General features: G+C 48.0%; 1 protein-coding gene across 1 annotated transcript in view; it reads left to right on the plus strand.

The window, feature by feature from the left end:
* Positions 1–43: 43 nt before the first annotated feature.
* Positions 44–17840, plus strand: part of LOC115318361 (2-oxoglutarate and iron-dependent oxygenase JMJD4) — a 42039-nt gene continuing 24242 nt past the window's right edge. The window contains exons 1-4 of the mRNA XM_029978065.4: positions 44–359; positions 422–584; positions 2279–2410; positions 12404–12656. Of these exons, the coding sequence (XP_029833925.2) occupies positions 134–359; positions 422–584; positions 2279–2410; positions 12404–12656 (774 nt within the window). The 5' untranslated portion in view covers positions 44–133. The remainder of the gene's footprint in view (positions 360–421; positions 585–2278; positions 2411–12403; positions 12657–17840) is intronic.

The raw sequence follows: 17840 nt of genomic DNA on the forward strand, positions 1-17840 counted from the left end.
CGAAATGAAAGTTTACGAAACTGTTACTACGTCTCTTACATACCTTACATAGGCGAGGCTGAAACGATTAGCCGTAGTTTTTAAACATGGCGGTACGGATGTTGCACTTGCGCTTCGTTTGGAGGCTTTGAAGATGCTCGATTTGATGAACCCACGTGAAACGCGTTGTGACGGAAAGGGATTGACTGCGATAGATTACGTTTCGACCGAAACAACGTATGATGAGTTCTTTCAAAAGTATTTAATGACAAACACGCCCTGCATCATTCGCGCCGAGCAAACGGAAACTTGGAGAAGTGTCGGTGCATGGGTGGACGGCAGAGGAGCCCCCGATTTCGGGTATCTGAAGTCCGAATTTGGTGCGTATTCTCGAGTGGATTTTGTTAAAGCGACTTGTTTGTAAGGTCTGCTTTCTCGTCAGGGTCCGCAACGGTCCCCGTGGCCGATTGCAGCACGAGGTACTACGATTCGCAGCTCAAAAATGACATGAAGATGTCCGAGTACCTCGACTACTGGCAGGGTACGTCCGAGCAAACCTCGTTGAAACGGGGCTGTCTCTACCTCAAAGACTGGCATTTTGTGAGGTGAGCTTTCATAATCTACGGGGTGTTCGTGCTAGCTTCAAAACGTAGCAGTCCGCATGCAGTTTTGGAATGTTTGAACACCTTGCAACGGTTAAACCAGCTGAACTACGAAAATAGGGAGAAAGGAGGAAAGACAAGCGATCGCTGGTTTAACCGTTGTAATACGTACCACCAACTGGCTCAGCCTGGCTCAGCTTCTACCCCCTGTTTGAACACAGGGGGTAGAAGCTGAGGGGGAGGGAGGATAGAAGGTGTGTGTGTGTGTGCGCGCGCGTGCGTGCGTGCGTGCGTGCGTGGGGGGGGGAAGAGGGAGAGAGGGGGAGGGAGGGGAGGTGCGTGCGTGCGGCGGGCCAACAGAGGTTGACGTCACGGTCTGATATGGTGTCACATTTCCAGATCTATTTGGTTGACCTAATATCTGCATGACATGCACCCAAAACTAAATATTTCTCTCAAAAAAGCTCGTGTGTGTCGTTTTTTTCCATAAAAAAAGCTTCCCTTAGGGGACCTGGGGGGGGGGGGGGGGCAGGGGCACCTCTCCCCCCTCCCCTTAAATCTGCCCCTGCTGCCGAGTATCAACAGAACAGTTTTGAGACTGTGTTGTCCTCGTCTTCTCCCCAGTCTCGGGGCTTTGTCGTATATTATGCTAAATGTTCACCAGCTTGTTTGCACCCTAACTTTTTGTTTTAGAATAAGTACTGCACATAGCTAAAATGTTGGTGTAATGGGCATTCATTATAGCAAATGCGGGCAGACACTATACACCAACGCTGCACCGCTGACATGGCGTCGCTGTTGGCAAGGTTCATGTGCAGATATTTCACTTCACGCGAATATGATTCCTGCGCACGTCCAGTGCCCACACCTGGTGTTGGCAAACACTGACTTGTTTGTAACCAGATCTATAGCTGTGCCCTGTCAAATTACTGGATTATGGATGCATAAATAGTTGCCTAACGCTCCTGTTATTGGTTATTGATTGATTAATGAGAGGCAAAAGCGTATCATGATGTTGGCAGGGAAGACTTGAAATGCAGAACAATTTACTCTGTAAGAGAGGGGATGCTCTAACTATGGCTGCATGCTTTCGACGTATAACGATAAACCCAGATAAGTAACCTGCGAAACGCTTTCGTCGACATTCTGGAAAACCGAGCAACCCAAAATTGGAGCTGTCCTTGTATAAGAAAAACCCAAACTTTATGAGAAAAAATTTGCATCTACGACTAGAAAAAGAAGCAGCCTTCCCACAGCATAGTATTTGATTGGGGGAAGAGTCATTGCATTCATTCATTCATTTTCTCTTCACTTGGAAGATGACTGAACTCTCCATCAGGCTGATTTATTTTTCCGGAACCACGCCCTTTATCTTGTTCTTCCAGGGGTACCGGGACTTTTTGCTAGTATTCGGGAGAGGCGCTCGTTACCTGGAGGTGGTGGAATCCCATGCCCGGCTCCTGTTTTCCGAAAAAACACCGAACCTATGAAAAAACCCCCCCCCCCCCCCCACCCCTCCCCCTGACTTTGAAGAATAAAATCTGTAATCGTGGAGCCAATGTTTTAACATTGGGTTTATTTTTCTCACTGTTACCTGTGTTCAAATATTTATCCAGAAATTCAACTAGCTCGTAATTTAAAAATATGGCGATGGTTGTATCCGATTTTTCCTCATGTTTTTTTCTTATTTGTTGTAGGGATTTTGCAAACTACGAGGCCTACGCGACTCCAGTCTACTTCACATCCGATTGGTTAAACGAGTTTTGGGGCGAAAGGACCGACGTCAAAGACGACTGTCGCTTCGTGTACATGGGACCCAAGGGATCTTGGTGAGCTTTTCATGTTATGCGGCTATCTTTGGATGATGAAAAAGTGTCTCCCAGGAAGCACATTTTGTGAGGGAACACTGCATGCTTCAGAATTTTGGGAACAATTTCAAAGTTTGCTCGACAAAACCAGAACTGAGCCAGTTTCAACCCGCTGCACAGAAGTCACCTATACTTGGGGTTCTTCGTTTTCGGGTAAAACCCGATATTACCCGATTTTTGCACTCTGAACAGTTTTTATGAAAATCAGGTTAAGCCCGCTTTGTCTCCGAATTGTGGTCTTGAAATCAGCTGAATTTTTGGGAAATAAGAACAGTTTTGGATGTGTTTAAGAACTGCTTCCTCGGTCACTCGTTTGATAATAACAAACTTCTTCGATTTGCGTTACCTCTGCATATATTCACTTCAGAATGAGTCAGAAATATACTGTAAGATCGAGCACCATTGCTATATAATATACTTTCTTGACTTTTGTTTGTGTAAATAACATATTTCAGGTACTTGGCCTCCTTAAATAAGCCCCCAAAAAACCTAGTTTTCTAATGGCTTCAGAAAGACCCGATTTCTTGCCAATTATCAGACTGAAAAATAGCACCAGATTTTTACCCCCCCCCCCCCCCCCCCCCCCTTTGATTTTTGAAAAATATAAAACTCGAAAACGAAGAACCCAGTGATGTGATTGCTTAGCCAATTGTGCCAAACTGCGCCAAGGGGCTAAACCTGCTACATGCTGCTACATTTTGCCAAAATGTGGGTAACCTGCGCCGAGCCTGCGCCAAAAAACCAATTTCGCTCGCCTTTCAAAATTGAAACTGAGTACCATAATTGAGTATGGTTGTGTTATGTGGCGCAAGTGGCCGTCCGACACAATGTACCCTGCATCAATTTTCCATCCGGTCTTGCATGGTTTTCCTGCCGTTTCAAGTTTCACGCTCTCGTTGTCTCATGGGTATGGTTTTTTTTTTAACATAGTTTTAACGATAGACACGGGTGTGTGCGGACACTCCTATGCTAGCATGCCGGGTACCAGCCATGCCGTCATGCTGTGAAACGAAACCACGTTTCTGCGCGGCGGGAGTTATTTTATGAGCTGAAGCACTAGCTCCTGAAAGCAACAGCCATGGGGAAACTATATTTGGTCCCTGCCTTCCAGTCACCGTGGTCGCGCGGCATCGGGTGTTGCCGTTCCCACGTCGCTGCAGATATGTCGCTTTCTAAAAGGAGACTAAGTAACGCCGCATGTTCATCAACATTCCTGTTCTTGTTTGAATCATGCGTTATTATAAAAATCACTCTTTAACTGCAAAAATACTCCAAAAGCCGGGAGACGTCATAATTAAAATAAGAACACTGACTTGACATAACAGAAAAAACAACTTCATTAGACGTTTCGCCTCCCATGCGGGAGGCATCATCAGTAGTTACACAGCAAATGCAGGGTTCAACCTCAACTCAACGCTATTTATCACGAATGTCCGTGTAAGCTTCGTGGAGAGGGCCGCGGTTTTTGTCACACATGGATGTGTCCCTGCGAACAAACCACGATTCTAGAAGCTTTCGGGGCCCCCATCTGTCCTCCCTCGCCAAGGTCGTCGCGGCCGGAAAGTCGAAAGAGTGCCCCATTGTCCACGCATGGTCCACCAGTTCAGTCTTCAGTCGCGTCGCGTGGGATGCGTACGTGACGTCACGCTTGTGTTCTTTGAGTCTGGTATCTCTCCTCCGTCCGGTTTCACCAATGTAGGACGCTGGGCAGTCACTTCAGGGCATTTTGTAGATAAACAGAATGGAACAAAATGTGCAACTGTGCGAAAGGGAAAGAGATAAGAATGTAGTGTGCATCCCCTATGTCAAAGGAGTCTCTGAAACCCCTTAGTCGCGCTTTGAGGCCCCTTGGCATCCAAACTGTTTTCAAGCCATACAGAACTATTGGAAATTCCGTTTCCAAACCAAAGGACCCAACCCCGGCAAACGTCCAAAGAGGCATTATCTACAAAATGCACTGAAGTGACTGCCCAGCGTCCTACATTGGTGAAACCGGACGGAGGAGAGACCCCCAAGGTCACCCCCAAAGGTCACCCCAAGGTCATCTGACCCCCTGGTCACGTGACCCCTCCTTAGGTCACCTCAAGGTCACGTGACCCCCCAAGGTGACCCCAAGGTCATGTGACCCCCCAAGGTCACGTGACACTCCGAGGTCACGTGACCCCCTCCAAGTCACGTGACCCCCCCCCCCCCCCCAAGGTCATGTGCCCCCTCCTCCCGAGGTCAGGTGACCCCCCGGAGCATATTAAAGAATGAGGGGAGGAGGAGGAGAACAAGGAGGAGGAGGAGGGGTCTACCCTCCCCTGAGTACCCTTCCCTCCTCCTCCTCAAGAGCTGCGCTCCAATTCGGCGTTACAGGGAGTTGTAAACGGCTTTCACTTTTTTCTGTTATGTCAAGTCGGTGTTCTTATTTTAATCACTCTTTAACTGAAAGACTGTTGTGTCGAAGTACTAATTACCTAGGGTTCTCTCAGTGAACTTTGTTTCGAGAGAGACCCTGGTATGTGAAAAATCTGCCACGGAAGAAATTTGGTGAAGAGAAGTGAGCTAAAGCGAAGAAGGCAACGTCCACGGTGAACCCGCACAGTGCGCTTTTTTGTCTCGAGTTCAGAGTTCAGTCGTTACGCAAAGCGCTCTAAGAACTTTCTGACCCTGGCTCGCAATGTCTTGCATCGATGCGCTCCGTTTTTTTTTTGTCTGTTTAGTTTGTACCTTGTCTGCCGTCCTAACAAGCACTCGCCGCTGCACTGTTTTTTGTCGTATGGTCGACAGTTAAATTTTGCATACAATGTTGGGAATCATTTAGCGACGGAGGGGAGTAGCATGGTTTCGGTTTCAATCGAACAGCCGTTGTCTCCATGATTGGTTGAGATGTTCATGGAGACAACAGCGGTTGTCTCGATGAACATGATTGCACGACAGAGGCACCAGCTGGGACGCTTGCAATCTATTGTTTTACGCTTGCTTACTTTTGATGAAAATCTGGCACATCGGGAACCAGTAAAACGGTGGCAAGCGGTTTTTCGGAATTGCTCGGCAATGCCTACGGCACTGTACACTTTCGGGATGTCTCAGCAGTAAAAACACAGCAGCAAGTTCCGTCACAACACGTTACATCAGAACACAACACAATACAAAATACCCTTCGTTTGTACAGCACTTAAAACAAATATTTTTATTTTTCTAAGAATATCTGCTCCAAAATCCACTTTTGCTGCTCCAAAACACTGTCTTGGCTGCTCCAAAAGCCTTTTTTTGCTGCTCCAAAGCACTGTTTTGGTTGCTCCAAAGGCCACATTTGCTGCTCCAAAAGACTGTTTTGACTGCTCCAAAAGGTGCTCCAAAATGGCTTAGGCCAATCACATCACTGAGAGCCCTACCTATACTCTGGTACGCCCCAAGTTCGAGCGTTGCAGAAGCTACTAGAGCGAGCTCTGAGCTTTTGGCGTTCATAGCAAGCTCGTTCGCTTCTGTTCTGCACACATTGTTCGTGGCAAAATATCTGCGCTTGTAGCTCTGGCCTCACTCCTACAGTGGGTAAAACTAACTACTGTTTGACTTTCTAACAATCTTGGCAGTTCTTGCAGGTGGTAATTCTCAGCGGAGGGGTTCAAACTTGAATCATTGGCCTGTTTCAAAATTGTCATTGTCCAAAATCGGTTACATAATACAAAAATGTTTTTCACCTGTGTGTATGCACAGGCAGCACTTTCTACCGGCCAGAGAAACCTTCCTCAATTTCCTCTCCATTCCCTCGTATTCTTCCCACTTCGTCACCCAAAAAGAGCAGGTTTGGAACCTACTCCCTCCAGAAAGAGGAGGGGCTTCCTTCTTTCTGCTTGCCCATTGGCCTTTAGGTGGAGCGTAACCTTCTTTGGAAGCTCGCACACTCCATTTTACTGCCTAGGTTGATTGCTTGATGCCCCAGATAAGCCCATTCTTTGCACCAGCAGTTTCGATTCCATTCGTAATGCGAGTTCAATCGGTGCATTTGTGTAAGGTGGGCTAATTTGTATGCAGTAAACATAATGGTAACCGCGCTCAAATACAGAACAGATGAGGAAAGAAGAGTCTTCTTACCCCGTCTGTTCTGTCTTATCTGTGTGCAGTTATCATTATGTTTAGTGCATTTGTTACCTTCACGGGAGACCCGAATGGCATCTTCAACTGGTGTTTAGCATCCCATACTGCCCACGCATGAAAAGTGGTCCCGGAGGGTCAATAGATTACCGCCAGGAGCCGGTGTGTCATGTGTCGGACGTCACAACCCTGGCCGTTCAAGTTTTGGCAAAAAGTGTGAATGAATGGAAGTGTCGCCGTCATTGCCGCATTGCCGCACCCCACTCGCAGCTGCCCAAGTTTTCGCAGACCGCAAAGCCGATGAGCGGTGGTGAGTGGAAGAGGTCTCCGCCACAACCACCTCCATCGCTGTGCCACTGCCAGGATTGCTACAGGCAACGGCGTAACACTTTAATGACAATGTCGGGCTTTCTGTCAACAATAGACCGATGCCACCAAGCGAACTGCGCAGGCGCACGCATTCGGAAGTGGTGCCGCCGCCATGCTACTTGTAGTCATCCCTTCCCGGCTTCCCGGCTACACACGGCTGCGCGTACGTACATCATCATAGATTATCATTTGGCACGCCCCGGTATCACCTTGATTCTCTTGCATGTTTTTACTTCATAAGATTGTGTTGTTTGTGATGCCTTACGTTCCTCAGCAAGTGCAGAAAAGCAGTTTGTCGTCTTATCGCTTTAAAATCGCCTTGTCTGCTTCGTCGTCGTCTGCTTCTTCCTCTTTGTGAAAGCGTGAACCCACTGCCGTTCACGCGGTAATCCCACTGCGGCTGTGAAAAAAAACAAGAAAAAAAAAACAATGGCGCTATTATTCGAGCATTCCGACTCCTCGGACGTCTTAATTACCTTGCAAACAAGTGAACATCTAGTGCAGTAGCAAAGAACAAGAAAATTCGAGGGCCCATTGGCTCGGTGTAGCACCACGGAACAGCATCAAATGTGATGAAAAACTAAGCTTGGTGGTGCTCAGTCTTGTGCATAACGTTTAATCAGCCATCAAGTAAGAGGAGCTAAATAGACTTTCTCGGTGAGCGATAGTTTTTTAAAAGTTGTTTCATTCAGGTTGACAGCCTGTGCGACAGAGTACAGCGGGAGAAGCCTGCACACAAAGAACTGATCTACAGAAAGGCCATGCCTGACGCGACGTAATAATTGCATGGCATCTATCAAAAAGAAGCAACCATGCCAGATACCTGAAAGCTTGGGGTGGAGATGATTTTTCGTGCACAGTTTCTAATCAGTTTTATTTTGTTTGCGCAAGATCCGAAAGCTAACAGTCGCCCGATGGGGGAAGCTTTTTTCTGCGGTCTCAACTGGTGCTAATGCAGACTGGATCAGTAATACCAGCCTAATAGACCACCACAAAATGAATGAGGTTCATTTGTTACATTTTTGGCGGTAGGTACGTGTTCCACTTCTAAATTGCATTATGTACCCTTTTCACGTTTGTATGAAAAAAAAAAAAAATGAACGCTGCTTCTGAAAAGGTTGTTTTATTTCAAGTGGTGCATATCGGGAATCGCTGCTCTTTTTTTAGTGATTGTCCTAATCTTTTGAAGCAGAGTTGTGCTTGAAACATGTCGTCGCAATAACAGTTATAACCACCAAAATGCACCGAGCAAGAAGTGTATTAAAAACGGCCTCCATAAAAGCAGTGCGGAGGTCCTATTTCAGATAGACCAATGAATAGACCGCTACGGAGCAAATGGTCAGAGAGATTCCAGCTTACGGAACACTTTGGCACGCTCTGTCTCGTGCCCTGTAATCTTATACATTTTAGCTGGCGTGCAATTGGTTGGATATAAATTACGAAGCAAATCGCGAAACAAATCGTAAAACGCTATTTTTCCTGCCGCTCTGTCCGGCTCTGTTGAGCTTTCTTTGCCATGCTTCTTTCTCGCGGGAAGACATAATATCCGAGGCCTTTTTGCTTGGTGCTGTTATTATAGCTCCGTGGCATACAACATGTGAAGCCAGCAATTGAAAACCATGAGTAAACACCTGGCTAAAAGTCTCGTGCTAACCCGAAAACTTCCAAACGCCGGGCGTACTATGCACATCGACGCGGCCGGAAAACTGGGGAGAACTACAGGTACCAGGATGCACCGCGGCAGCGGTGGCGTCGCACAACTCCTGGTGAGATCGGTCTATTGGAACAATCTGCCAGACTCAATGCGAAACGCATGTTCGTCTGCTTCTTCCGCAGGGATTGAGGTGATTCCAGAACGTCGAGCTCTGATTGGTTCTGAACGAAGGGTAGACCTCGAGGCAGCTTGCTTTGAGGTCTACCCACTATCCTGTAATCAGAGCCAATCAGAGCTCGCCGTTCTGACGTCGCCACAGCCCCTGCAAAAGAAGCAGACCAACTTGAAACTCCACATAGAAACCATAACCGATATATCAAAATTTCGCGAAGCACTCGTCACTTTTTACGACTTACAATTCCCTTTTCTTGTTATCCCTTGTTTCTTTTGTTGATTTTTGGGCCGTGTGCTCTATCATACAATGACTTTATGTCCCCCTTATGTAGAGCCCCTTGTGGCAGGGTGCACACAGGTCCTTGAAACCCTTGAAAACCCTTGAGTTTGAAAGTTGCTTTTTCAAGGCCTTGAAAGTGCTGGAATATCTTTGCCATCCTTGAAAACCCTTCAATTCTTAGCGTTTCGCGGGGCTCGGTTGCGCGACCCGCGTTTTATAGCGGTTGGTCGTGGTCCCGGGAAAATTCGTTTCTTGCTTTCCGCGATACCGGGACCGCGAAGTCAAACCAATCAAACTTCCTGCGCGAGAAAAAAAAACAAAAAAAACGCACGGCCGTTGCATTTTTTTATTTTCTTTTCTTTCATCTGGCTTGCTTCAACTTCAGGGTTGGCCAAAAGCCATAAGTGGCCACAATGAGGCTGGAGAGCCTGGAGAGTCTCGACCTCTTCGTAAAAAAGGCATGTCGCCCCAACGTGCTTATTTGCAACGGAAATGCAGTTATATGAATCGAGAGTTAAATTTGGTAGTATTTAATTCTTTCTTTTGCCTTCGTCTTTAGCTGGATTTATTGGCAACCCACTAAAAAAGGCACAGCCCCATAGGCCGAGATTTGTCTGTTGGCCACATTGTGCTTTGTTTATATCTGGTCTGTGCCTACTCCGGATGCTTTGTTCGCTGTTTGTCCCACGTGTCGCTTATGGTGCGTGTAGTGACCCAGTGATTCGTGCATTCAGATGGCATAGAATAATTCCCGGGAAATGTAAGTTCCAAAGCGCTTGACTCAGCAACGACCACTATAAGCTTTGGGTTGCGCCAGATACAGCAAACCCTCACTGCGCAAAATGCACACGCTGCAGAAAGATGTTCGACATCGCTTCGATGGGCGAATCTGCCCTCAAAAGCCATGCAAAAGGTGCAAAGCACTGTGGAATCATGCAAATGGCAGCTGGAAACTCGATGGAGAACTATCTGGCAGCAAGCGTAAGCGGGCGGTTCACTGGCTTGGCTCCGTCGCAGGCGACCGATCTAAACAGCGCCTGCAAGTCACACGAGGTGGTTACGGATGCGGAAATTCTGTGGACAATGAAAGTGATTACCTCCCACTACTCGTACAGATCGTCGGCACAAACCGGCGACTTGTTCAAGCGGATGTTTCGGGACAGCGACGTGGCCAAATCGTTTTCCTGTGGGGAGAAAAAATGCGCTAATGTAGCATGTCATGGGCTGAGGCCATTTTTCTTGTCGCGCTTGCAACAAGAGGTACAGAAGTCTGACTATTACGTCGTGCTTTTTGACGAGTCGGGTAATGACTTCCTGCAAGAGAAGCAAATGGACGTGCATGTGTGCTATTGGGACTCGTCACACAAGGTGGCCACCAGATATTACACATCCGCTTTTATGGGGCATTCCACGGCAGAGGATATTCAGGAAGTGCTTCTCAGGGCTTTGGAGCCTTTGCCACTTGGCAAGACTATTCAGATCTCGATGGATGGGCCAAACATTAACCTTAAGTTCTTCAGGAATATGCAAGTGCACTTGCAGGAACACCATCAGGTCCAGTGTGTTGACTTAGGGACGTGTGGCCTACATACCATCCACATTGCCTTCAGAGCAGGTGTTGTAGCCAGTAAGTGGGGCATTGACATTTTGCTGACAAGCCTGAGCGCACTCTTGCGAGACTCACCAGCACGAAGGGAAGATTTTTCCACAGTGACCAACCAGGACACATTTCCACTGCACTTTGTGGCTCATCGATGGGTGGAAAATACACTTGTCATTGAAAGAGCTTTGCTTCTTTGGAATGATGTGAAGAAATATGTGGAGTCTGCAAGGAGTAAGCAGGTGAGCTTAACAAAGTGTGCATCCTTTGAAAATCTGTACAGCTTCTGTCGTGACCCCTTGACTCCGGCAAAACTGAACTTTGCTCTCAGTGTTGCTTCCATTCTTCAGCCGTTCTTGAAAGACTACCAGTCTGACAAGCCAATGATCTTCTTTCTCGGTAGAGACCTTGAAAGTGTTGTGCGGAAGCTCCTTGTGAAGTTCATGAAGGCTTCGGTGTTGTCTTCATTGGCAGGGGTTGGTGGTTTGCTCAGGGTGGATGTCGACAACCCTAATGACCACACTGCGCTTGATGAAGTGGACATCGGCGCCAAATGTGTACAAGCACTGAAGGATTCGAGAGCAAGCGCGAATTATGCATTTCGATTCAGGATGGAGTGTAAACAGTTTCTGGCAGCTGTGACCAAGAAAATACTGGAACGAAGTCCCCTGAAGACATCCATGGCTAGAAACCTGTCTTCCCTTGACCCGCGGCTCATGTGCTCGAAGCCAGATCAGTGCCTGGTGGGCATAAGGAAGGTGCTGGACGTCTTGACCATGGCAGGAAGACAGAGTGACTGCCAACGAGTATGTGTATTGGCAGAATACACTGAACTGCTGCAAGAGTTTAAGCATGAGCTCCGCATGTTTGAGAGGAGCATTAGCAGGCTCGATGAGTTTTTTTCGTGACCTCTTGTGCTCCAATCCCTCGTACAAAGAGCTTTGGAACGCAGTCAGGCTGCTGCTTGTTTTAAGCCATGGGCAGGCCACCAATGAACGGGGGTTTAGCGTAAACCGTCAGATCTCTGTAGAGAATCTGAAAGGTTTGTCATACATTTCACAGCGTATCATATGTGACGCAGATGAGAGGGCAGGTGGGATTTTGAACATTCCTATCTCAAAAGAGCTAGAGTAGCTGTGTCCGCAGCGAGGCAGCATTACAGTGCACACCTGGAATCGCAAAAGAAACAGTGCCAGGAAAACTCACAGCAAACAAAAAGGCAAAAAATCATGGAAGAGGTTGAAGGGCTGCAGATGAAGAAAAAGAAGCTTGAGGCAGTTGTTGCCGATTTAACGGCCTCTGCAGATGAATATGCAGAAAAGGCTGAAGCAACTGCTGACATCAAGAAGGTGGTAAAATCGAACAGTCTAAGAAAGGCCGCAAGAGCCAAGGCTGAGGAACTCAGCAGCGTTAAAACTCAACTAGCTAATAAACTAAAAGACCTAACGTGAGCTTTCGCCCTTCATGTAGTTGAATGAGACTATGTACATACTCCAGAACTAACTTCACCTAGTCGAATGAAACTGTACGCGCAATAACTTCAAGTGAAGTCAGTTTTCTTTGTTCTGTGCAATAAAAATAATGTGTGTGATCTACTGTAGTGTTCTTTATTTTTTGAAAGGTCCTTGAAAAGTCCTTGAATTTTTTTCTTGAAAACCTGTACGAACCCTTTGTGGGCATTTGAGGAACTAATAAACGAAGTGACAGGAGGATGTAGTAAACACACCGGTCGGAGGCGTGTTCCAGGCACCTTAGTAGAATGCGCTGCTTACAGCCTGACTTTGCGTTCGCCTTCAGGACCCCATTCCATGCGGACGTCTTTGGATCGTACAGTTGGTCGGCCAATGTCTGTGGGAGAAAACTCTGGCACCTTTTCCCCCCCGGAAACGAGGACGCCCTGCGAGACTCTGAGGGAAAGCTACCATACGACGTCACCTTGCCGGAATGTGCTCGCGGTGACGCGGACAAGAAGCTGGGAATCACCGTAACTCAGGAAGCTGGGGAAGTCATATTTGTGCCCAGCGGTTGGCATCACCAAGTTCACAACCTGGTGAGTCAGTTGTCACTAGAACTTTTCTGCTTGCGGAGGACACGCTATAATCTGTTTTACCCTGCCATACGCCGGTGGCGGATAATACGAGCCTTCCCAGCCCATCCAGTGCTGGCTGCGGAGATATCGCGTGACTCTCCCCAAGGTCGCGTGACAGTCACGCGGCTTTGATGGCTCTTGGCGTCTTCTGTGGTCCATTGTAAGATGAAAGGGAGTATAGACAGAGTCCATGTTCCAGGAAAGAAAACATGAAATCGAATGGCCAGAACAACATGCTTTTTGTGTGAGGCTCGTCAAAATATTAGGTACTGGAGAAACTCAACCATCTGTGTTAGGTTCTTATTTCAAATTCTTTTTGTTCACATTCCACCCACTGAAAGGAACTGCGACAAAATGCCCAAGTATGCACCTAATCTTGCTACACCACCTTCTCCTTCCGCACAATAAAGTCCGTCTGCTATGGTCATTGAATGTCAATGACGCCCACGCGAACACAGCGTCTCGAATCATCCGCAGCCGCGCCATCTTTCGAACGCCCTCTGCTAGCTTGGGCTCCAAGCTAGGCTGCCAAACACACTGCACCTTGCTTCGTTTGGGGAAACTTTAATATAATCTCGAGCCCCAGTGTGCACCGAGCCTCTTCGGAACCGCCAAGGGTTCGATGATCAATTGCTTTCTGCTCTCGTCGTCGACCTCCACAACGTCGCGTCGGACTTTGTCTTGCATTGCCGTGTTCTGGGGAGCCTAAATTGAAGCGGGGGTTCATCTCAAGCCACGGGGAGCATTTGCAATTTAATGGCGGATGCCTCATGCAGCGATCAATCGCAAGTGTGTATGCGCTGCATTTTCGCATGACGAGGAGGAGGAAAGCGGGTGGAAAGGTGAAGAAGTTTGCAGACGATCCGCGCTTTCGTCACCTCCTCGCAGCTCGTGATGCAAATGCGGCCCATGAACCACATGACACCGATCGAGCTGATGGCAACTCTGTAATACGAGCTCTCTAGCGCATGCTTATTAGCAGACGACACTCGGAAGATGACGTATCTTGTCGCTGGCTTTAGACCCTGCATTCGCGTATTCCTCCACAAGAAAGACACTTCGTGTCCATGGTGACGCTGACTATGGCAGACGGACTTAGTCATGCAGAAGACAGCACGGTGGCTAGATCAGGCGCATACTTGGGCTCTTTCACCGTGCTCTTCAATGGGTGGAATGTGAACAAAAAGGAATTTGAAAGAGAGGTCTAACATTGATAGCTGAATTTCTCCAGCGACTAATATTTTTAGGAGTTTTACACGAAAAGTATGTTTTTACTTGAAATTTTGACAAAGTTTGCTGTACTACAAAAACTACCGACGTGCCGACAGATTTTTTGGGTTCGGGTTTGTCTGTAAAAGTCTGGTATTCATAGACGAACCAGAAAGGACTGTGATACATTGCACGATAGTCTCAGAACTGTGTAGTCTTAATGTGCCTGGCACTTATTCCAAACTGCATTATACAAATTAAAAAGAAAAAAAAAAAAAGGTTTTGGGTTACTTTGTTAGACGTTCCAGACGTTGCACTCAACCACTTTGGATTTCTAAAAAGAAATTCACGGCCTTTTGCTGCAATGTCTGAGCCCTGCCCAGGGGCGGATCCAGACCTCCATTTTAGGGGGCGGTTCCTCTGTGTAAAACGGCGGGGGGGGGGGGGGGGGGGAGTGTTTATATTTTTTGTTGAGTTATCGTTTTTACTAAACTCTGATAACATAATATTGATCTTGAGAGCTTTTGTATCGGTTTACCTGTCAGGGATGAACTCTTTGAATTAAAACCTTTCGGGTGACCACGCTAGAGGTAAATATCTAGAAAATTGTGGTGGCACTATCCTTTCTGAAACTTGGGTTTCAGACCGACACTACGTGAGTAGTCGATTTAGGGCAGCTTAAAGACATTGCCTTGGCAGACATTCTGGTTGGAGCTACTGCTCAACTGCTGCGGCAACGGGAGGAGCGGCTTAAATCAATGGAGCAAGTACGTTGCAAACAAGCGACAAAAATGGCCCGGTGGCTTCGACGCTGCTTGCGGCGTCAAAACACTGTTGACGCAGAGAGCGAGACGAACGCTGCCGGGCAAGTTCGTCGGTTGTTCGCCGTATATTTGGAATGTCCAGAGCGCAGCACATGCGGCATTGCCAACCCAAACTCGTGTTTTCACGTGTTCTGGATGCAACTCGAGAGAACAAAAGCGAATTATTGATTATTTTTGAAAGCATGTTGCAGTTCGGCAACTATAACTTTTAATCTTGGACACGACATTAAACCAGCAATGGATCCCTTCCAAATTATACTATTCAATTGCACTTCGTCTGAATATTTTCTGTATGAAAGTCTACCACGAACATCATGCCAAAGTTAGAGCCGTTCACGGGGGAAGGTGGTCAGGAATGGGAAGAGTATGTCGAGATTGTGGATCAGTTCTTTATCGCGAACAACATCGTCGCAGACAAGCAACGAGCCGTGTTTCTGAGCAGCTGTGGCAGGCCAACGTACTCACTCCTGCGCAGGCTGCTGGCACCCATCAGACCTTCGGAGGCCCCTCTCGCCAGATGTCTTGAGTTGCTTACAGAGCATTACTCCCCGCGACCGTCGGTGATTGTACAACGGTATCATTTCTACTGCCGCACACAAGACATCGGGGAAACCGTGAAGGAGTTTGTCGCCGGCCTGCGCCAATTGGCCGATCGGTGTGAATTTGGGGCGGAGTTGGCGAACAACCTTCGGGACCGCATCGTGCACGGCATCAGGAATGACGTGATGCGGAGGAGGCTACTGGAAGAGCCTAACTTGACGTTGGATCGGGCGGTGGAGTTAATCACGAGCATGGAAGCCGCCGCGAGAGGTGCTGAACAGATCACCGGCCGAGCGAGCGGGACAGCCGAGACAGCGGTGAACCGCGTGACAGCACTGTCGACATCGGCGCAGTCAGCGGAAGAGCGACGCAGCTGTTTCCGTTGCGGCGGCAAGCACCGGGAATCAACGTGCAAGTTTGTAAATAGTGTTTGTTTCAAATGCCGGCAACGAGGTCATATATCAAGACTGTGCCAGAACAAGACAAGCCACGAGAGAAGAGTCAGCAGCAACGACAAACATCGCGAAGGAAAAACGAAGCAGACGCTGAACTCAACTCAGACACCAGCAAACCGTTCGGTGCACGTCATGCAAGCTCAAGACAGTGAAGAGTCAGATTCGAGCGTCGTGGGGGACCTCTGGCCGTTAAACCCGAGCGAAAAAATAGCGCTACCAGGAAACGGCCGAAAAGAGGCACCAGAGTTCAAGGACCCGCCAATTTTTGCAGAAGTGACGATACAAGGAAAAACTGTACAAATGGAGCTGGACACCGGAGCTGTGTTTTCGGTTATGGATGAGACTGAGTTCGAAAGACGGTTTCCAGATACCGTCATCGAACCATCAACCGTTAAACTGCGGGGCTACTTCGGTCAGCTGGCTGCCGTAGTCGGCAAGGCGACGGTCATGGCGGAGTTTGGCGGGAAAGCTGAGCTACTACCTTTGTTTGTTGTACGAGGTGGTTCCCGGGCTCTTCTGGGACGGAACTGGGCTAGGGCTTTTAACATGCCTCTAGATCAGCTCGTCAATGTGCATCAGGTGAGCAGCACTGAAGAGTTGGCAGGCAGATTTCACTTTGTGTTTTCTGAAGGATTAGGGACGCTGAAAGGAATGAAAGCAACTATCAGCGTACCGGAGGGAACCAGACCCAGGTTTTTCCGACCGCGAACTGTACCTTTTGCGTTGCAAGACCTGGTAGCGCAAGAGTTGCAACGCTTACAGCGCGACGGGATTTTGACCCCCGTACGAACGTCAGAGTGGGCGGCGCCTATCGTACCTGTACTAAAGAAGGATGGTAGGATACGAATTTGTGGCGACTTTAAACTCACAGTCAACCAAGTGGCTATTACAGAAGTGTATCCGGTACCGAGACTGGAAGGGATGTGGGCGAAGCTTGCTGGGGGAACAACGTTCTCTTAGCTAGATCTCCGCGATGCGTACCAGCAGATTGAACTGGAGCCGGCAGTTAAGAAGTTTGTCACAATTAACACGCAGAAAGGACTGTTTCAATACAACAGGCTGCCTTTCGGAGTAGCGTCGGCTCCCGCCATATTTCAAAGAGAGATGGAAAATCTTTTACGAGATTGTAACGGCACCATTGTCTATTTTGACGACATCTTGGTCACAGGGGCAACAGAAAATGACCACTGCCAGAATCTGGAGGCAGTCTTAAAAAAGTTAAGTGAGGCCGGGTTGAAACTCAAACTGGCAAAGTGTTCACTTTTCCAAAGAAGTGTGGAATATTTGGGACACATTATTGACGCTGAAGGAATTCACCCTGCACCCAAAAAAATCGAAGCGGTAATCGAGGCGCCAGAAGCCTCGAATGTCAAAGAACTACAGAGCTACCTTGGATTACTAAACTTTTACCGAAAGTTTATGCCAAACGTGTCATCGGTGTTGCATCCCCTCCATAAACTGCTGAAAAAAGGGGAGGCCTGGAGTTGGGGTGCTGAGGAACTAGCGGCGTTCAATACAAGCAAAGCGATGTTGGTGTCTGCATCAGTGCTAGTGTATTATCACCCGAGCCAGCCGGTGGTGCTATGCTGTGATGTGTCACCATATGGTGTTGGTGCGGTATTGGCGCACAGAACAAGTTCTGGGGAAGAAAGGCCTATCGCTTTTGCATCCAGGCGTCTAACCGCAGCTGAAAAAAACTACAGCCAACTAGATAAAGAGGCCCTGGCCGTAATATACGGAGTGACTAAATTCAACCAATTCCTGTGGGGTCGACAATTCGACATTTGCACAGACCACAAGCCATTGCTGGGTCTTCTAGGACATGATCGGGGAATCCCACAACAGTGCTCTCCTCGAGTGCTTCGATGGGCGTTAACGTTGAGCGCTTATTGCTATCGACTGGTATATCGACCAGGGGTCAATCTAGGAAATGCGGATGGGCTGAGTCGGCTGCCACTGCCTGGATCCTCGTTCAAGGACCACGCGGCTGGGGAAGTGTTCATGCTGGAAAAGGCGTTTCCGTCGTTGTTGTCGGCAGCAGCGGTAGCACAGGCTACAAATAAGGATCCCATAGTGTCGACAGTACGAGAGGCTTTGTGGTCTGGGAAGCGTCTGCC

Source organism: Ixodes scapularis, unplaced genomic scaffold (genome assembly GCF_016920785.2).
Source record: "Ixodes scapularis isolate PalLabHiFi unplaced genomic scaffold, ASM1692078v2 PGA_scaffold13__105_contigs__length_92229423, whole genome shotgun sequence".
Classification (NCBI taxonomy): Eukaryota; Metazoa; Arthropoda; class Arachnida; order Ixodida; family Ixodidae; genus Ixodes; species Ixodes scapularis.